The sequence below is a fragment of the Dendropsophus ebraccatus genome, chromosome 8, assembly GCF_027789765.1.
Source record: "Dendropsophus ebraccatus isolate aDenEbr1 chromosome 8, aDenEbr1.pat, whole genome shotgun sequence".
Lineage (NCBI taxonomy): Eukaryota > Metazoa > Chordata > Amphibia > Anura > Hylidae > Dendropsophus > Dendropsophus ebraccatus.
The window spans coordinates 2522035-2543814 of record NC_091461.1 but is presented as its reverse complement, the minus strand read 5'-3'; the positions used below and the strand labels follow the sequence as shown (position 1 = coordinate 2543814).

The window sequence follows — 21780 nt, the reverse complement described above, 5'->3', positions numbered from 1 at the left end:
TGCTGTCACTGTTATAGAAGGTCCTACTGCTGTCACTGAAGGGCCTGCTGCTGTCACTGTTACTGAGGGGACCTACTGCTGTCACTGTCACTAAAGGGCATGCTGCTGTCACTGTTATAGAAGGTCCTACTGCTGTCACTGTCACTGAGGGGACCTACTGCTGTCACTGTCACTAAAGGGCCTGCTGCTGTCACTGTAACAGAAGGTCCTACTGCTGTCACTGTCACTGAGGGGGCCTACTGCTGTCACTGTCACTGAGGGGACCTACTGCTGTCACTGTTACTGAGGGTACCTACTGCTGTCACTGTTACTGAGGGGACCTACTGCTGTCACTGTCACTGTTGTTGCAGTTACTGAGGGTCCAGTGCTTGTTGCAGTTACTGAGGGTCCTGTGGTTGTTGCAGTTACTGAGGGTCCTGTGGTTGTTGCTGTTACGGAGGGTCCTGTGGTTGTTGCTGTTACTGAGGGTCCTGTGGTTGTTGCTGTTACTGAGGTTCCTGTGGTTGTTGCAGTTACTAAGGGTTCTTTGGTTGTTGCTGTTACTGAGGATTCAGTGGTTGTTGCAGTTAGTAACAGCAACAACCAAAGGACCTGCAGTAGAAGCAACAACAACAACCACCGGACCATCACAACTGCAACAACCACAGGACCCTCAGTAACTGCAACAACCACCGGACCATCACTAACTGCAACAACCACCAGACCCTCAGTAACAGTAATAACCACAGGACCCTCAGTAACTGAACAATCACTGGACCCTCAGTAACTGAGGGTCCTGTGGTTGTTGCAGTTACTGAGGGTCCTGTGGTTGTTGCAGTAACTGAGGGTCCTGTGGTTGTTGCAGTTACTGAGGGTCCTGTGGTTGTTGCAGTAACTGAGGGTCCTGTGGTTGTTGCAGTTACTGAGGGTCCTGTGGTTGTTGCAGTTACTGAGGGTCCTGTGGTTGTTGCAGTTACTGAGGGTCCTGTGGTTGTTGCAGTTACTGAGGGTCCCGTGGTTGTTGCAGTTACTGAGGGTTCTGTCACCGTTACTGAGGGTCCTGTGGTTATTACTGTTACTGAGGGTCCTGTGGTTGTCGTTGTTACTGAGGGTCTGGTGGTTGTTGCAGTTAGTGATGGTCCAGTGCTTGTTGCAGTTACTGAGGGTCCTGTGGTTGTTGCAGTTACTGAGGGTCCTGTGGTTGTTGCAGTTACTGAGGGTCCTGTGGTTGTTGCAGTTACTGAGGGTCCCGTGGTTGTTGCAGTTACTGAGGGTTCTGTCACCGTTACTGAGGGTCCTGTGGTTATTACTGTTACTGAGGGTCCTGTGGTTGTCGTTGTTACTGAGGGTCTGGTGGTTGTTGCAGTTAGTGATGGTCCAGTGCTTGTTGCAGTTACTGAGGGTCCTGTGGTTGTTGCAGTTACTGAGGGTCCTGTGGTTGTTGCAGTTGCTGAGGGTCCTGTGGTTGTTGCAGTTACTGAGGGTCCGATGGTTATTACTATTACTAAGGGTCCGGTGGTTATTACTGTTACTGAGGGTCCGGTGGTTATTACTGTTACTGAGGGTCCTGTGTTTGTCGTTGTTACTGAGGGTCTAGTGGTTGTCGCTGTTACTGAGGGTCTGGTGGTTGTCGCTGTTACTGAGGGTCTGGTGGTTGTTGCAGTTAGTGATGGTCCAGTGCTTGTTGCAGTTACTGAGGGTCTGGTGGTTGTTGCAGTTACTGAGGGTCCTGTGGTTGTTGCTGTTACTGAGGGTCCGGTGGTTGTTGCTGTTACTGAGGGTCTGATGATTTTTGCAGTTACTGAGGGTCCGGTGGTTATTACTGTTACTGAGGGTCCTGTGGTTGTTGCTGTTACTGAGGGTCTGGTGGTTGTTGCAGTTACTGAGGGTCCTGTGGTTGTTGCTGTTACTGAGGGTCTGGTGGTTGTTGCAGTTACTGAGGGTCCGATGGTTGTTGCTGTTACTGAGGGTCCGGTGGTTGTTGCTGTTACTGAGGGTCTGATGATTTTTGCAGTTACTGAGGGTCCGGTGGTTATTACTGTTACTGAGGGTCCTGTGGTTGTTGCTGTTACTGAGAGTCTGGTGGTTGTTGCTGTTACTGAGAGTCTGGTGGTTGTTGCAGTTACTGAGGGTCCTGTGGTTGTTGCTGTTACTGAGGGTCTGGTGGTTGTTGCAGTTACTGAGGGTCCGGTGGTTGTTGCAGTTACTGAGGGTCCTGTGGTTGTTGCAGTTACTGAGGGTCCGGTGGTTGTTGCAGTTACTGAGGGTCTGGTGGTTGTTGCAGTTACTGAGGGTCCGGTGGTTGTTGCAGTTACTGAGGGTCCGGTGGTTGTTGCAGTTACTGAGGGTCCTGTGGTTGTTGCTGTTACTGAGGGTCCGGTGGTTGTTGCAGTCAGTGATGGTCCGATGGTTATTACAGTTACTGAGGGTCCGGTGGCCGTTGCAGTTACGCATGGTCCTGCAGTTTCCAGTAACAGGTCGGAGTTTTATCAGGTACTCAACAGGTTAATGCTCTGCTAGTTTGCAGCACTGTGTAACTTGTACTTTGTATAGGATATTCTTTACCTTCATCCTATGGATCAATATTGTGGCTGCACCTGCTGGGACATCCGGGATGGTACCGCCACTCACTCAGGACCGATGGTGATGGGCGGGCTCCGCTCTGAATACTTGTACACAGCATGGATAGGATATATGGGTCTTTACCAACAGAGAGAGCTGTAGGACTGCGGAGCCCAGCGCAACAGACGGGGCGGCTCTTCTCTACGCCCACATCTCCTGTATAAACAAACACACAGGCAGGATCCGCAATCTCACCAGACGCTGCAGACAGCACTGCTGCCGGGATGGCTTCTCTGAGGTAAGGGCTGTAGTCAGTGACCGGGATGGCTTCTCTGAGGTAAGGGCTGTAGTCAGTGACCGGGATGGCTTCTCTGAGGTAAGGGCTGTAGTCAGTGATCGGGATGGGTTCTCTAAGGTAAGGGCTGTAGTCAGTGACCGGGATGGCTTCTCTGAGGTAAGGGCTGTAGTCAGTGACCCGGGTGGCTTCTCTGAGGTAAGGGCTGTAGTCAGTCACAGGGATGGCTTCTCTGAGGTAAGGGCTGTAGTCAGTCACAGGGATGGCTTCTCTGAGGTAAGGGCTGTAGGCAGTGACCCGGGTGGCTTCTCTGAGGTAAGGGCTGTAGTCAGTGACCTGGATGGCTTCTCTGAGGTAAGGGCTGTAGTCAGTGACCGGGATGGCTTCTCTGAGGTAAGGGCTGTAGTCAGTGACCTGGATGGCTTCTCTGAGGTAAGGGCTGTAGTCAGTCACAGGGATGGCTTCTCTGAGGTAAGGGCTGTAGTCAGTCACAGGGATGGCTTCTCTGAGGTAAGGGCTGTAGTCAGTGACCGGGATGGCTTCTCTGAGGTAAGGGCTGTAGTCAGTGACCGGGATGGCTTCTCTGAGGTAAGGGCTGTAGTCAGTGACCGGGATGGCTTCTCTGAGGTAAGGGCTGTAGTCAGTGACAGGGATGGCTTCTCTGAGGTAAGGGCTGTAGTCAGTGACAGGGATGGCTTCTCTGAGGTAAGGGCTGTAGTCAGTGACCTGGATGGCTTCTCTGAGGTAAGGGCTGTAGTCAGTCACAGGGATGGCTTCTCTGAGGTAAGGGCTGTAGTCAGTGACAGGGATGGCTTCTCTGAGGTAAGGGCTGTAGTCAGTGACTGGGATGGCTTCTCTGAGGTAAGGGCTGTAGTCAGTGACCTGGATGGCTTCTCTGAGGTAAGGGCTGTAGTCAGTGACAGGGATGGCTTCTCTGAGGTAAGGGCTGTAGTCAGTCACAGGGATGGCTTCTCTGAGGTAAGGGCTGTAGTCAGTGACTGGGATGGCTTCTCTGAGGTAAGGGCTGTAGTCAGTGACCGGGATGGCTTCTCTGAGGTAAGGGCTGTAGTCAGTGACCTGGATGGCTTCTCTGAGGTAAGGGCTGTAGTCAGTGACAGGGATGGCTTCTCTGAGGTAAGGGCTGTAGTCAGTGACCGGGATGGCTTCTCTGAGGTAAGGGCTGTAGTCAGTGACCGGGATGGCTTCTCTAAGGTAAGGGCTGTAGTCAGTGACCGGGATGGCTTCTCTGAGGTAAGGGCTGTAGTCAGTGACCGGGATGGCTTCTCTAAGGTTAGGGCTGTAGTCAGTGATTGGGATGGCTTCTCTGAGGTAAGGGCTGTAGTCAGTGCTTGGGATGGCTTCTCTAAGGGAAGGGCTGTAGTCAGTGACCGGGATGGCTTCTCTGAGGTAAGGGCTGTAGTCAGTGACCGGGATGGCTTCTCTGAGGTAAGGGCTGTAGTCAGTGACCCGGGTGGCTTCTCTGAGGTAAGGGCTGTAGTCAGTGACCCGGATGGCTTCTCTGAGGTAAGGGCTGTAGTCAGTGACCGGGATGGCTTCTCTGAGGTAAGGGCTGTAGTTAGTGACCGGGATGGCTTCTCTGAGGTAAGGGCTGTAGTCAATAAGTATTACAGGTAATATGTGAGGAATATGTGAATCTATATATACATATATATCATTCCTCAGAGACCACCGGACCTTATACTTATTACAGATCACTGTATCTATCTATCTATCTATCTATCTATCTCCTATCTATCTATCTATCTCCTATCTATCTATCTATCTATCTATCTCCTATCTATCTATCTATCTATCTATCTCCTATCTATCTATCTCCTATCTATCTATCTCCTATCTATCAATCTATCTCCTATCTATCTATCTGTCTATCTATCTCCTATCTATCTCCTATCTATCTATCTCCTATCTATCTATCTATCTATCTCCTATCTATCTATCTCCTATCTATCATCTCCTATCTATCTCCTATCTATCAATCTATCTCCTATCTGTCTATCTATTTATCTATCTATCTATCTATCTCCTATCTATCTATGTTGATGCTGATAATCGTCCCGTGTGATAGAAAGCAGTGACCTGCTCTCCTCCATCCATGTGACCTGCTCTCCTCCATGTGACATGTTCCCCGTCATGTGATCTGCTCTCCTCCATGTGACCTGCTCTCCTCCGTGTGACATGTTCCCCGTCATGTGATCTGCTCTCCTCCATGTGACATGTTCCCCGTCATGTGACCTGCTCTCCTCCATCCATGTGACCTGCTCTCCTCCATGTGACATGTTCCCTGTCATGTGACCTGCTCTCCTCCATCCATGTGACCTGCTCTCCTCCATGTGACCTGCTCTCCTCCATCCATGTGACCTGCTCTCCTTCATGTGATCTGCTCTCCTCCATGTGACCTGCTCTCCTCCATGTAACTGACTCTCCTCCATGTGACATGTTCCCCGTCATGTGATCTGCTCTCCTCCATGTGACATGTTCCCCGTCATGTGATCTGCTCTCCTCCATGTGACCTGCTCTCCTCCATGTGACATGTTCCCAGTCATGTGATCTGCTCTCCTCCATGTGACCTGCTCTCCTCCATGTGACCTGCTCTCCTCCATCCATGTGACCTGCTCCCCTCCATTTGACCTGCTCTCCTCCATGTGACCTGCTCTCCTCCATGTGACCTGCTCCCCTCCATGTGACCTGCTCTCCTCCATGTGACCTGATCTCCTCCATGTGACCTGCTCTCCTCCATCCATGTGACCTGCTCTCCTCCATGTGATCTGCTCTCCTCCATCCATGTGACCTGCTCTCCTTCATGTGATCTGCTCTCCTCCATGTGACCTGCTCTCCTCCATGTAACTGACTCTCCTCCATGTGACATGTTCCCCGTCATGTGATCTGCTCTCCTCCATGTGACATGTTCCCCGTCATGTGATCTGCTCTCCTCCATGTGACCTGCTCTCCTCCATGTGACATGTTCCCAGTCATGTGATCTGCTCTCCTCCATGTGACCTGCTCTCCTCCATGTGACCTGCTCTCCTCCATCCATGTGACCTGCTCCCCTCCATGTGACCTGCTCTCCTCCATGTGACCTGCTCTCCTCCATGTGACCTGCTCTCCTCCATGTGACCTGCTCCCCTCCATGTGACCTGCTCTCCTCCATGTGACCTGCTCTCCTCCATCCATGTGACCTGCTCTTCTTCATGTGACCTTTTTTTTTTAAAACCTTTATTTAACAATTTTCATAGTAGTAGTATAGACAACCACACATGGCATAAAACACGGCTTCGGTGCACACTTCGTATATCTACGTATGGTAAATGCAGGCAGTATACATGCGGTATTAACAGGGTATTGACACCGACAAACCACAAGGGGGTTAGGCAGTTAAAATTTAGAAAACGAACTACCAACTGAGGACAAACGTAACACACCCCCACACAGACAAAACCAGTCATACAAGGCACTCCCTTCCCAACCCGCGAGACCCCCATGAGAGGACCTGATATAGCGACAGAACCTTAACCGGGCCTTACATTAGTCTCTTCTAGAGATAGCCAGTGGATCCATATCTTTTTGGACTTTCGTGGGCATTTCCTGCTCTCATACAGAGCCTTGTATAGCGGGACATACGTGTTGACTAATCGTATCCACCTAGTTAAAGAAGGAACATCAGGACTCTTCCATTCCATTATAATGACTTTGCGGGCACAAAACAGAGGGAAACGAATGAACAACCTATAATATTTGCTGTGTGTCACCTCATTGATGAGACCCAGCAAACAGATCTCAGGAGAGCAGATATGAGGAAATTCAAAGTGGTCGGCCATAAAGGCCATAACTTCTCTCCAGAAGGGCACAACTCTCAGGCAGTCCCAGACCGCATGCAAAAATGAACCCACTGCTCCTTGGCATCGGAAGCAGACCGCTGATGTCATAACACCCATCTTGCATAGCCGCTCAGGGGTATAGTATAACCTAAGTAGAAACCAAAATTGTATGAGCACATCTCTAGAACTCACTACTGTGGGATAGAAAGTGGCTTCAACCACTGAGTCGCTGTCAGGGTCGGTATGTCCTGCACCCACAGCTCAAGGGCTCTGGCAAAGGGTGAAGAATCCTCTGATTGCAGCAGTTGATATACTTGCGTCAGTGGCTTGGGCAGGTCTGCGGCGCCCAGGAGAAGTTCCGGATCAGAAAATGCCAGGGGAAGCCTGAGGGTGTTAAATTGTGATTTTACCGCATGCCGCAGTTGAAGATAGTGGAAAAAGGCCGTCTGTGGTACACCATAGGCAGACTTCATGTGGTCAAAGGATAAAAACACATGTGACTCAGAACAGGTGAGACAAGAATTTCACACCATGTTTGCCCCACAGGACAGAGCCAGGGAGCGACAGCAAGTGTGGTAAATGAGGATTAAGCCACAAGGGCATTCTAGGGGAGAATTTATCATTAGGCTTCATCCTGTGGGCCACAGACCATACCCTTGCCACGGTCAGAATTGGGGCTACATACGAGGAGGAAGGAGTATAGCGATAAATGGCATTTGAGAGCCCTTCGTAAGAGCCCATCAGCGCACCTGCCACATTCACCGCGGGGTTCCTCATATCTAGGTCCAACCACCAATTCGCATATACAAGTTGGGAGGCAAGGAAATAGTTTCGGACATTAGGAGCAGCCAACCCGCCCTGACGCTTGGACGCCTGCAGTGAAGCTAGCTTAATTCGCGGGGGTTTCCCCTGCCAATAAAACAATCTCAACATTCTCTCAATGCGCTCAAAGAAAGCACAACCTGGGAAAGAGGGAGACGCATGGAATAAGTAAATAAATTTAGGCAGATAAATCATTTTAAAAATATTAATTCTCCCCATCAGGGATAGGGGCAGAGAAGACCAGGCTCTGAGACGAGCCTCGGTAGTGGTTACCAGGGGTTCCAGGTTCAGAGGAATGTAACTCTCAAGGGACGCAGTGACCTCAACCCCCAAATATCTAAATCGCTGAACCACCTGCAGAGGGACAGGAAGTGGGGACATGCTGGCGTAGGTAGCCGAGAGAGGGAGGATTTGGACCAGTTGACCCTTAGGCCTGATACAGCACCAAAGGAGTCAAGGATGGCAAGCAAGTTCCTTAAGGAGGAGTCAACATCAGCCAGATACACCAGCGTGTTGTCCGCATACATAGATATCTTCTCCACCAGGGTGCCCCTTGTAATTCCACAGACCGAGGGGGAGACACGGATGACCGCTGCCAGAGGCTCCATTGCTATTGCAAAAAGAAAGGGGGAGAGCGGGCATCCCTGTCTCGTCCCACGCTCTAGGGGGAAGGGTGCAGAGATATCCAAGTTAGTACGGATACGAGCCAGCGGAGCAGTATACAGCAAACGAACCCAGGCAATGAATTCAGGACCAAAGCGAAGTCCCGCCAGGAGAGCCCACAGAAATGGCCATTCCACTGAATCAAATGCCTTATATATGTCAAGGCTAAGGACAAAGCCAGGAGATGCATCAGCACTGGCAGCAGCTATGTTCAGGTGGAGGCGCTGGATATTAATATCTGTGGCCCGACCCGGCATGAACCCGGTTTGGTCCGGATAAACTACAGAAGTGATAACAGTAACCAAGCGGGTTGCAAGAATTTTAGCTAGAACCTTCGCGTCGAAGTTTAGTAAAGAGATGGGACGATAAGAGTCAGGCAACCTGGCGTCCTTACCCGGTTTTAGTAAAAGTATAATGAGGGCCTCCCTGAGGGAATCCGAGAGTTTACCAGAGTCCAGGGCACCCTGAAATAGGGAGAGCAGCCGAGGAGCCAGCAGCTCACCGTTGAGCTGGTACCAGTCTCCTACAAGCCCGTCCAACCCAGGGGTCTTACCCGGTGGCATTGCCTTAATAGCTTCCACTATCTCCTCCACCGTGATGGGAGAGTCCAAGAGCCCTGCTTGGGAATCTGTGAGGGGTGTTAAGGGGATGTCTGCAAGAAACCCTTCGATGTCCCGAGGTGTTAGTGTGTATTTAGAAGAGTATAGATCCTTATAGAAGTCGAAGAAAACTTTGTTTACGTCTACAGGATTAGTGACCTCATTACCACTGGAGTCCATCACTAATGGAATAGATGTAAGAGGCCGTTCATTCCTGGCTAAATAGGCCAGTAGCCTGCCATTTTTGTCCCCGAATTCAAATATAGAAGCTTTTCTGGCTAGCAGTTTTCTGTCTGCCCGCTCCTTTTGAACCACCACAAGGGTTCTCTGCTTTTTGGCCCACACATAATTATCATGCGAAGGGTCAGAGACAAGACGTGCCTCTGCCCGCAACATTTCCATGCTCAGCGTCTCCTCTCTTTCCCTACATCGAGCCCGTAGACATTTAACACTGGTGACGAAGGCACCCCGGATGGTAGCTTTATACGCATCCCAGCGTATCAGTGGATCAGGGTAATCAGAATTGTGCTCCCAATAACCAGCGTGCGCAGAACGCAGTGCATCCTGCACATCGGGGGAGCTCAGCCAACCAGGGTGCATCCGCCACACTATCAGGGAGGGGTGAGTCTTCAAGCGCACAGAGAGAACGACAGCAGAATGGTCTGATATCCCCCGAGCGGTATACTCAATACAGTGGACAAGTGGCAACAGATCAGGGGATACCAGAGCAAGATCTATTCTGGAAAAGGATTTATGTACCGAGGAGTAGAAGGAATACCTGGTATCCGTCGGATATTTCCAGCGCCAAACGTCAGTGAGGTTGAGGGCCGAACTCCAAGACAAAAAATGCGGGGACGCTGCATCCACCCCACTGGACCTATCTAAATTAGGATGGAGAACAGCATTAAAATCGCCTATGTATATGACAGGATCTGGAGGAAAGGAAGCCAGTTTCCTTGAGATGTGCTCAAGTAAGGAGATAGAGAAGGGAGGGGGGGACATAGACACTAACAAGAGTAAAGGACAGAGAGTTGTACCTGCAGTGAATAATAACATAGCGGCCGAAATAATCACAGGCCACCTGGGTGACATTAAGGGGCAAGGCCTTGGATAGCAGGACGGAGACCACCCTGGCATACGTGGAGTAAGTAGCATGATAACCACTAGCTATCCAAGCTTTCTTGAGTGCCAGGACTTTCTGTCCTGTAAGATGAGTCTCAGAGAGACATACTATGTGAGGGGCATGTTTTTTAATAAAGTCAAAGCATAGGGCGCGTTTATGTTTGGAATTGAGCCCTCTCACATTCCAACTAAAAATTTTTAGAGTGGCCATAGTAAGGGAAGATAAAATATATCATACGGGTATAGAAACCAGAGAATCCACGATAACAACTCCCACAGGGAGGGGAGAGAGGCCCGCCATACATTCCCACACGCACACAACAAACACAAACAAAACAGTAAACATCTTCAGCTACTCTAAGATTAACTGGTAGAGCAACTATTCTGAAGAACTATAGAAAGTAACACCCTGTCTAACACTAAAACCTGTGCAGACCTAGACCCTTAACTATTGAACCCCCTAGGGGCGAAATCTCTGCCCTAACAGAACCTAAAACTAACAGTAGTTATGCATTTACTGTCCAATACACTGGAAAAAGAAGAAAAAATAGAACAATACAAAACTCCAACAGCATTCCCTGGCAAGGAGTGCCACTGCAACGATATCACACAGGATACTGAAGTTGTAGAGGGTAGAAACATTTGCAAATGGTATCCTGAAAGACTGTCAAGAGACAGGTAACTATCAGATGCCCTGCCACAGAACTAGAGGTGCTCAGTCAGCAGCCCGATCAGCAGCCTCCGGGAGAATCGGTGGGGCAGCCTCAGCCCACTGCAACGCCTCAGCTGGTGACGTGAAGAATCTTGCGTTTCCGCCATCAATGACCCTCAGTCTGGCCGGATAAAGCATAGCATATTTGTAGCCTTTCGCCCTCAATTTCACCCTGACCTCCGTGAACTGAGTGCGCGTTTTGCGTAGGTCCACCGAGAAGTCTGGATAGAAAGAGACTCTGGAATTGTCCACCTTAACTTCTCCTTTTATGTGACCCGCCCGGAGCACAGCATCCCTGTCTCGGAAGTGAAGAAAACGGGCCAGAAACAGGTGAGGAGGAGCCCCAGAAGGAGGAGCTCTAGCCGGGACCCTGTGTGCCCTTTCCACGGTGAAGTAGTCAGAGAACATATCTTCCGGAAGTATGTCTTTCAGCCATGTTTCAACAAAACGAACAGGGTCTTGGCCCTCAGCTTTTTCAGGCAGCCCAATAATGCGGACATTGTTGCGTCTCAGGCGATTTTCAAAGTCGTCTGCCCGCTCAGTGACTGCCTTTATTTGTCTGCGCATCTCTGTGAGCTGGGCTGGAATGGGGCGGACGGTGTCCTCAACATCCGAGACTCTCCTCTCTACCTCGGTCGTGCGCTCCCGCAGCTTTTGCGTTTCATGACGTAAGATAACGAAGTCCTGCCGCAGCTCATCCACCTTAGACACCATCATAGTTTGACAGGCAGTGATGGCGGCCAGGACTTCAGACAACTTCTGGTCGATAGTGGATGCTGAATATTGTGATCTCTCAGGAGAGTGCAGGCGGGGAGGGCTCATGGACCCTTCAAACACAGAAAGAGGCGAGGGAGCGTCATCCCTGCTGGGTGATCTTGCAAACTTTTCCAACTTTTGGGCGGCCGGAGTCTGAACCTTGTCAGATAAAGGTGCGTGTAGGGCCATCTCCCCCTCCTGCCCCTCAGAGCCAGAGTCCTCATCAGACACAACTTTAGCATGTGCAGGAGCGGGCCCCTTAGTCTTCTTTTTGGGGCCTCCCTTAGAGCCTCCCATGGCGCCCACTGACAGGAGTGAAAACACAGGGGGGCACTTGCGGATAGCCGGGCAGGCAACACACGGAGGGCAGCAGTAGTATGCAGTAGTCAGGAGTCCCAGCAGTACAGGTCTACACAGTCCTATGGAGATGCCCTATGTCCTTGCACTCAGAGGGGGAGAGAGAGAGACAGGCGTCTGCAGAGAGAGGCAAGTTCATGGGACACAGGTGCGCCAATTTATAGGGGCCTTCCGTGTTAGGGTGCGGAGCTCACTGGATCAGAGCACACACAGGGTCTCCCCACTAACTCCACACTCCTGCAACAGAAATGGAGGGGCAGCCGAGACAGCAGGGGGGACCGCCACCACAGGGCAGAACTTGATCCAGGGCAAGAGAGAGGTCCGGCAGGCTGCAGTCACATCCACCACACAGTACCTGCTGCGAGTTCCGGCTAGAAGGGCACCAAGATCCCGGATGCTGCTGCTGTGCTGGTATGCCGCGTGTCCAAGATGGCGCCGGCCGCGCGCCTGTCACCGGCACCGCTCCAAGGGGGTTCGAGCAGCCCGGCGGCTGATCAGCAGCCCGGCGGCTGATCAGCAGTCCGGTCCGGGCCCCAACCGATCGCTCCAGCAAGTCCACACACCAGCCAGGATGGGAGTCGCTCCGGTGAGTCAGGGCTGGAGACAGCTCTCCCGGCAGCCGCTCCACACACAGCACCCCGAGGGGAACTCACCGGGCACCGGCAGGCAGTCCCGGGGCAGGAGGGGGAGCCCCAACAGCAGGAGGGTCACAGGCAAGGAGGACCGGGTGCCGCGCAGACACCGGCAGACAGGAGTCCTCCCCCGGAGCAGGAGTCCACAGGCAGGGGAGCTGGGTTCACAGTCCGTTGGGGGGGCACTGCACCGGGGATCGGAGGGCTTCACACACACTTGGCCACCAAACACCCGTTCCGTGGGGTCACAGGGAGAGGCAGAGACAGTCCAGGCACCAAACAGTGGCGTTCAGGGTGAGTTTTCAGGGTAAAACTGCCAGGGAAGTACGGAGCTCCTCTAACACGCTGCTGCTCAGTCGGCCATCAAGCTCCTTCATGTGACCTGCTCTCCTCCATCCATGTGACCTGCTCTCCTCCATCCATGTGACCTGCTCTCCTTCATGTGACCTGCTCTCCTCCATCCATGTGACCTGCTCTCCTTCATGTGACCTGCTCTCCTCCATCCATGTGACCTGCTCTCCTCCATGTGACCTGCTCTCCTCCATGTGACCTGTTCTCCATCCATGTGATCTGCTCTCCGCCATGTGACATGTTCCCCGTCATGTGATCTGCTCTCCATCCATGTGACCTGCTCTCCTCCATGTGACATGTTCCCCGTCATGTGACCTGCTCTCCACCAATAACCCTGTACTGTGCGGGCTGTGTATACCAGTATAACCCAGTACTGTGCGGGCTGTGTGTATAGCAGTATAACCCTGTACTGTGCGGGCTGTGTGTATAGCAGTATAACCCTGTACCGTGCGGGCTGTGTGTATACCAGTATAACCCAGTACCGTGCGGGCTGTGTGTATACCAGTATAACCCTGTACCGTGCGGGCTGTGTGTATAGCAGTAAAACCCTGTACCGTGCGGGCTGTGTATAGCAGTATAACCCTGTACCGTGCGGGCTGTGTGTATACCAGTATAACCCTGTACCGTGCGGGCTGTGTGTATAGCAGTATAACCCTGTACCGTGCGGGCTATGTGTATAGCAGTATAACCCTGTACCGTGCGGGCTATGTGTATAGCAGTATAACCCTGTACCGTGCGGGCTGTGTGTATACCAGTATAACCCTGTACCGTGCGGGCTGTGTATAGCAGTATAACCCTGTACTGTGCGGGCTGTGTATAGCAGTATAACCCTGTACTGTGCGGGCTGTGTATAGCAGTATAACCCTGTACTGTGCGGGCTGTGTATAGCAGTATAACCCTGTACTGTGCGGGCTGTGTATAGCAGTATAACCCTGTACTGTGCGGGCTGTGTATAGCAGTATAACGTCATACTGTGCGGGCTGTGTATAGCAGTATAACCCTGTACTGTGCGGGCTGTGTGTATACCAGTATAACCCTGTACTGTGCGGGCTATGTGTATAGCAGTATAACCCTGTACTGTGCAGGCTGTGTATAGCAGTATAACCCTGTACTGTGCGGGCTGTGTATACCAGTATAACGTCATACTGTGCGGGCTGTGTATAGCAGTATAACCCTGTACTGTGCGGGCTGTGTATACCAGTATAACGTCATACTGTGCGGGCTGTGTATAGCAGTATAACCCTGTACTGTGCGGGCTGTGTATAGCAGTATAACCCTGTACTGTGCGGGCTGTGTGTATAGCAGTATAACCCTGTACTGTGCGGGCTGTGTATAGCAGTATAACCCTGTACTGTGCGGGCTGTGTATACCAGTATAGCGTCATACTGTGCGGGCTGTGTATAGCAGTATAACCCTGTACTGTGCGGGCTGTGTGTATAGCAGTATAACCCTGTACAGTGCGGGCTGTGTATAGCAGTATAACCCTGTACTGTGCGGGCTGTGTGTATAGCAGTATAACCCTGTACTGTGCGGGCTGTGTATACCAGTATAACGTCATACTGTGCGGGCTGTGTATAGCAGTATAACCCTGTACTGTGCAGGCTGTGTATAGCAGTATAACCCTGTACTGTGCGGGCTGTGTGTATAGCAGTATAACCCTGTACTGTGCGGGCTGTGTATAGCAGTATAACCCTGTACTGTGCGGGCTGTGTATACCAGTATAACGTCATACTGTGCGGGCTGTGTATAGCAGTATAACCCTGTACTGTGCGGGCTGTGTATAGCATTATAACCCTGTACTGTGCAGGCTGTGTATACCAGTATAACGTCATACTGTGCGGGCGGTGTATAGCAGTATAACCCTGTACTGTGCGGGCTGTGTATAGCAGTATAACCCTGTACTGTGCGGGCTGTGTATAGCAGTATAACCCTGTACTGTGCGGGCTATGTGTATAGCAGTATAACCCTGTACTGTGCGGGCTGTGTATAGCAGTATAACGTCATACTGTGCGGGCTGTGTATAGCAGTATAACCCTGTACTGTGCGGGCTGTGTATAGCAGTATAACGTGATACTGTGTGGCCTTTGTGTGGACTCATCTCCACCTCAGTGACGCCTGGCGAGATGACCTATAATCACCGATAATCAAATATAATCACATTAATCATTGTTTTCTGCTCTTCGCAGTATTTCCTGCCAGTTCAGAATGTTCCAGAAGACGATGGGCGGTGTAATAGGGGGATCACGCGGGATGATGGGATGAGTCATCCCTCTGACATACAGGATGGTGTTTTCACGTGCGACTGGTGTAATCTACGAGCTCGTACTGGAACATGCCCTACATGATGATAAGAGAATACCGCTATTAATACGACCAGATTACAATGTCAACAATCAATGTAGATGTATTAGTGCACGGAGATAGCGGGGACGTTCCTGCAGGAGAGAACTGATTCCACTGATCACACATCCCCCCGCCATATCATACTATACGGCCTATACCATACACACATCTGCACAAGGCTTATCCCCAGGGGGGTGGGCGCCATTCAGAATAACAGGGACTCCTGCCCCCATTATATATACATGGGGGGGGGGGGGGGGGGATAACATGATCAGAGCTTAGTATAAAGGCCATTCCAAGAGATGAAAAGAGAACATGGCGACACATCTACAAAAAAGGCACCATGTACCATAATAAAGGCCCTATTACATGGGACGATCAGCGCTCGCTTACTCTGTTACCCACTCGCTGTTGATGCTATTACACGCACTGACAGCGACCGGGGGGGTGGGAAGGAGGGGCATGGAGAGCAGCGGGAGGGGCTGCCCATAGGGCGGCCCATAGAACATAGTGGTGGTGCTGCTGCTGCCACTATTACACGGAGCGATGGCCGGCAGACCGCCACTATCAGCATCGTTTTGTTTCATTGTTTTGAAAGACAACGATCAGCCGACATCATGTACGTCAGCTGATCGTTGCCTTTAACACTACTTCTATATAAAGTATATATATATATATATATTATTAGTCATGAAGGGGCAAAAATCGGGCAAGTACGGTTGATAGTCGCTTGGTGTAATGTAAGAGTTACTTCCATTCAGGGCCGACCATCTCACATGAATCAACGTAGAAGATTAGATAAATGATTGTACAGTAACAAATATGGGTGATACAGCAGATATCCCGGGGAGGTTATGTATCAGCACCATGGTGACTCTTCGCATCTATAATGTACAGGGAGCTATTGGCCTCTCTCTTTCTCTGACTGGGAGCTCCACACCCTAATCCATCACCGAGCCGAAACCGCCATAACTCCATAGAGATTACTGTAATATATGGAAAGCAGATCGTTCACCTTGATGCTGACCATTGTTTCTTTTTCTATGCAGTCCACCAGACAACATGAACCACACGGTATATTTCGACACTTCATCTACTGCCCAGCTTTTCCAGAACTCCATCAAGAAGAACTGCGGCCATTCCCCAGATATCACGCCATTCCTCGGGACCTCGTACAGTCTGCTGATATTCTTCTGCTTGCTGGGGAACAGCTCTCTGATATACGTCATCTGCCGGAGGAAGGAGAAGGGAAACGTCACCCACATTCTCATTGCCAACTTGGCCTTCTCGGACATACTGGTTGGAATCTTTTGTTTGCCCTTCACGGTGGTCTACACCATTATGGATTATTGGGTGTTTGGTCGCTGCTTGTGTAAGATTACCAATTTTATTGGATGTGCATCGGTGACCGTCTCAGTCATGATCTTAGTGCTTATTGCCTTAGAGAGACACCAACTTATTCTCCACCCCACCGGTTGGAAGCCCAATGTCCCTCAGGCTTACACGGCCGTTCTCCTTGTCTGGGGGATGGCCTCTCTTCTAGCTTTGCCCTTGGTCTATGCTGTAGATCTGAAAGAAGGTCCTCAAAACATTTCCAAGGTGTTAGACTTTTTTGCAGACAAGTCTGTATGTGTCGAGTACTGGACATCAGGGCAGCAGAGGAGGGCATACACAGTGACTCTGCTGCTACTGCAATACATCATACCCCTCTGCTTTATAATTTGCTGCTACGTCCGTATATCTGTCCATCTGCGTCGCAGGGAGGGTCTATTTGGAAGAAGCTACAATCATATGAGAAGAGTGAATCTTATGCTGGCGTCCATGCTCGGAGCATTTGCGGTATGCTACTTGCCGCTCCAAATATTTAACAACATAGTGGAATGGAACCACCAACTGATCTCTGTTTGCTACCACAATCTTATCTTCTCACTGTGTCACCTGCTTGGCATGATCTCCACCTGCATCAACCCAATCATATATGGCCTGCTCAACAGCAACGTAAAGCAAGAGGTGAAGATCCTGGTGCAGAGGTGCAAAGGCCAGAGAACGGAGGGCCCATATATGCTGGACGAGACTGAAAAGCTTCCATTATCCACTAAACACAGTGCTGGTAACATGTTACCAGGGTCACCGAGCTCAGATCCAGAACAATGAGTATTTTGAGAGGGAAAAGTACACTAATATGGGTCGCCATTTCTCTTAAAGACTTTCCAACAAGAATATTAGACTTGTGCTTTATTGTCATATAAAATAAAGGTTGTACAGGCCATGGAGGCCGACCATGGTAACTCTGGAGAGAAGTGCCCAGGATGGTGAAAAAGCATAGAGGACAGACCTTCATATTGGAACATTACTGCTACCAAAAGAGGGGTGGGGCACTGGCCTAATAGTGAATGAACGGGAAAAGAGGGGGAGACACACCAAGCTCCTCTGCCCTGGGGGGCACCATGCCCATTGGGCCTGAATTCTCTGTAGACCACTGTGTTATAGTCCAGCCTCAGATACAGCACTAGCTTCATTTAGTGACTTCTCCTAGAAGATGGAGGCTGAGATGGCAGTAACCCAGTTGTTACACCACGTGCCTCTAGTCGGAGATCTACAGGACACTGAGGTGCCAAGGACCCTTGGTGATGTTATTTTGAGTTCCAGAGATTTCCATAGAAGCTTTTACATAGTCTCAATGACGACTCAAAATAAGTTGTTTCCTTCCACCGCCTGAAGACAAATATTTGAGGATTTTCCATCAATCTATGGGAACGTAAACAAGTCAGCGGCCGGGACCTCGAGATGTTGCTCTGCAGCACCAAGGATCAACATAACAAGCGACACGTTGTACTTGTTCCACGTTGAGTACAGATAATCAACAAGTGCGACATATTGTGTGTTTACATTTCCTTTTTCTGGGACTTCATTGTGTTGTATCATTGGTTATAAGTCTGAAGTTTAGTGATGCGTAAAGGTTCTGTGACATTTCAAGTAACGTAGCTAGAACAATCAGTAGACTAAGGCTGCCATATAGCGATTCTCTTCTAGGGTGAATACCTGCACAATATGGCTAATGATTAATCAGCCACGCCTCTGAAGTCTTTGAGTGCGATATTATGGCTCTTGACCGTGTACAATTGTGTCCCCCCAAACGGTGGTGGGGGTGGTGAAACATATAGAGCCGTGAATATTTATTATCCATGACTATCTCCTGTATCTCACATAGAAGAGAGTTCTTCCTTTTGGTCATTTTTGAATAAAGAGATATGTCCAATATCCCCCATTCCCTGACTTTGTTTTCTCATTTGTTTAGTGTCGGACGTCACAACACATCCAGGGTTAAAGGGCGCAATTCATGCACACAGTGTCCTAGGGAGGTCTCAAATACCAGACTGTGATCCTTGTAGTTTACGTGTGCTCCTAACGTACAGAGGGCCGGAGCAATCCGATATAGTGAAGGAGAGAGATGACCACGAGTCAGTATCAATGGAGAAATGTTACACAATTAGATCAGAGCGGCTCTGTCCTGGTGGCACCTCAGGTATCCGATGTGGTCCCATTTCTTTAGCTTATGTATTCGATCTTGGCAGTTTGGTAAGTGCTAGGTTTGAATGGGAACCACAAGGGTTGTTTATAGATATATGATTGCTGGAGGTCTGGCCTAACAGGAATACGGGGGTCACATTATTCACTGTTTGAAGGTATGTGCTTCATTTCCTGCGGATTACGCTAGAAATTCCAGCCGTAAAATATGAACAGAGCAATGCCCTATTGTCTTCAATGGGATGTCCGCTCTGTTGTTCATGTAAATTCTGCCGTTGATCGGCTTTCCGCCCAAAGAATTGACATGTCGGGCGGATTCCTCTAGAGAGGTCCTATAGAAGTCACTGGGGCTGAAGAAGAGGAAATTTCAAGAAGCAAACTTTTCTCCTCAATATCTCACCTATTCCTCAGTGTGAACATACGCTAAGGAGCTGCTGGACTCCGGCTGTGGCACAGACAGTGAAGGGAGCAGACGCACACGAGTGTGAAGATTCCGACCCGTTCTTGTGATCCCAGGCCTAGGAGTGACTGCAACTAGAGATGAGCGAATCAGATTTGTACGAAGCAAAGCCAATCTGCGCTCTTATCCTTCAGGCGGCCGCCCAGGGATCCGCTATAGCTGTATCCATGTTTTCCAGACGATCCCCGGGAGTTATCCTGCCTCTGCACGGAGCCGGCAGCCTGAGGGATACGAGTGCAGATCAGTTTTGCTTCTTATGAATCTGATTCGCTCATCTCTAACTGCAACCATCGCCCCCCCCCCCCTGTAGCTATGTTGGAGAATTGAGGACGATGGCCATAACTCTCCACTCCTGTTTTTGTTTGATGGTTTCCATCTCTCATGTTGTTCGTGTACTCTGTGCTGTACTTGGCTTCTAAATTGGTTTACGGGTCATGTCCATCCATCCTGAACCCTGGGAAGCGTCACTGCCTCTCTGAGCACTTACCATGTAATCCCCATCGGGCAGAAGCGGCCGTGTAGCTCCATTAATTGCTTCCAGCTGTGGTTCCCATCCACCCACAGTTTATACTGTGGAGGTCGAGTTGCTGGATCTCATGACAGCGACGTTATAACTTGAAGAGGAAGTTGGAGATAAGTAAACAAGGACTCATATTTTTAGTGTCCGCTATAAAGGAGTGATCATCTGTATGACATAGAGATAACATTAGTATAGATAGAGGGTCATTGGTACAGACAGCACAATATCATCCCCAAGACCAAGTTATAGGAAGGGCAAAACTAGCAACTGGCCAGGGGCCTCTACCTGCAGGGGGGTAATCCTCATATCCCCCTTCTTGTCTAAGACTATGTACATTGCATATAGAAAAGTATATGGCCATGAAGTGTTACTAACAATGTTGCGCTGTGTCCACATGATGGGCACCTGTTAGCCTTCGGGTGTTCAGGTCAGTGGAGCGCCGGGTATGATGGAGCCACCACACCCAGTCAGAGACATCAGTATGTTGCTCAGGGGGTGTGTGGTATAACCGCATGAGGTGCTCGGGGACCCCGCTCTAGGTCTAGGAGGAGAATCATCCTGGCTTCAGCCACTCAGGGATTGGCCACTTTACTGAGGGTAATCGGCTGATGGCCCATGAGAAGCTGACCATAATCCTGCCGCAAAGAGCTGGGGCATATACAAGTCACAGGTTTATAGCCCTGGGTGTTCATCGACCCATGAAATCCTATGGCATAGCATTTACATGATCTTAAAGGGGTTATACAGGATTAGAAAAACATGGCCACTTTCTTCCAGAAACAGCCCCGCTCTTATCTCCAGTTTGGGTGCAGGTTTTGGTAATTCAGCTTATTTACTTCAAAGGAACTGATTTGCAAAACCTGCACCAAACTGGACACAAAAGCAGTGCTGTCTCTGGAAGAAACGGCTATGTTGTTCTAAGCCTGGAGGACCCCTTTAGGACAGATCTGTGTGAGGTTTCAGTCTTGTGTGTGGGGGTGGGATATGGCGTGGAGCAGCGAGATGCATATGGCTCTAAGCCACCTATATACAGCAAGATATGTTACGTTACACCTATTCTTCTCCAGAAACAGCGCCACACATGTCCACTGGCAACATCTGATATCACAGCTCCACCCAATGCTATACCAGACACAGCCTGTGAACAGGGGAGGGGCGCTGTCTATGTAAGAAACAAACCCAGGACGGGATGTACTGACGGCCATTGAGGTTCCTCACATCAGACGCCTGTCACAGTCGCGGAAATTTACAGAATTTATGAGCAATTGTAAATATGTTTCTGTTCTGTCTCCTGCAGAATGATGCAACTTTACACGTATGACCTGATAAGTGTAAGGGACATATAAGATGGCCTGATACTTAGGAGTAAGCAAACACCGACCAGTCAGCTCAGCCCTCGCTTGCTACTTGGGGGTCGGGGGGAGGGACTGCCTGAACGATCTAAGAATTGTCCAATCGGCTGCCACCGCTCCTATAGCACCAAACAATGGGCAGCAGACCGCTATCGGGATTTTGGTTCATGCAGACAGACATTGTGCATGTCGGCTGATTGTTGCCTTTCTACATGGGCGATTACACAAATCGCCTATTGGCCAGAACAGCCTGTAATCGACCAAGTACGGCTGATAATTGTTGTGTGTAACAGGACCCTCTCACAGGGACCCTGGTGCTGTAACTAATGTGCAGAATAATTGTACCGCCATTGTACTGAGTGTAATGGAAGATGGGCTGGCCAGGGGAGCAATAGAGACGGTAGTCACAAAAACTGAAAGTCCAAAGCTGGAGGAGGAGGAGGAGGAGGTCACACAGACCGAAGGTCCATAATCAAATATGTAAGAGACCATGCACACAATGCTGGGAAGGCCACACCGGGCTCTATCTAGTTGGTTACCCCTGGATATGGCAGCGGTTGTGTGCTGGGTGTGGATTCCCACACATCCACCATAACCACCTTATCACCTGGTATCTGTCCTCTTATCCAGTGTCCAAGGCAACAAGTTCCTCCAAACACTGGAGTCTGCACAGAGCCAATCTGATAGCGGAGGGGGAGGCCGCCATACCCAATGTTTGGATACAAAGATGCCAGCTGGGGAGGACTGTAATGTGGGCCCTTCCTTTGTCTAACTATGGATCCCAGATACACAGAGCAGGACCATAGGTGGCGGCCATGTTGACTGCTCTCCAGACACCACAATAATCATGGTCAGAGGCAATAAGATGGGATCCCCACCATACAGGACCGG

General features: G+C 50.1%; 1 protein-coding gene across 6 annotated transcripts; it reads left to right on the top strand.

Annotated features, from left to right (window-relative positions):
* Positions 1-2360: 2360 nt before the first annotated feature.
* LOC138798367 (neuropeptide Y receptor type 4-2-like) lies at positions 2361-18290 on the top strand. 6 transcript variants are annotated; one of them, XM_069978784.1, is made up of 2 exons: positions 2361-2456; positions 16079-18290. In XM_069978784.1, exons 1-2 carry the CDS (start codon positions 2386-2388, stop codon positions 17181-17183), a joined length of 1176 nt encoding a protein of 391 aa, XP_069834885.1. In that variant the 5' UTR covers positions 2361-2385; the 3' UTR covers positions 17184-18290. The 6 variants fall into 6 exon arrangements, with proteins under 6 accessions (XP_069834885.1, XP_069834886.1, XP_069834888.1 ...); XM_069978785.1 differs by having other exon boundaries at positions 2399-2472; XM_069978787.1 differs by lacking the exon at positions 2361-2456 and adding an exon at positions 2665-2839.
* Positions 18291-21780: the final 3490 nt, after the last annotated feature.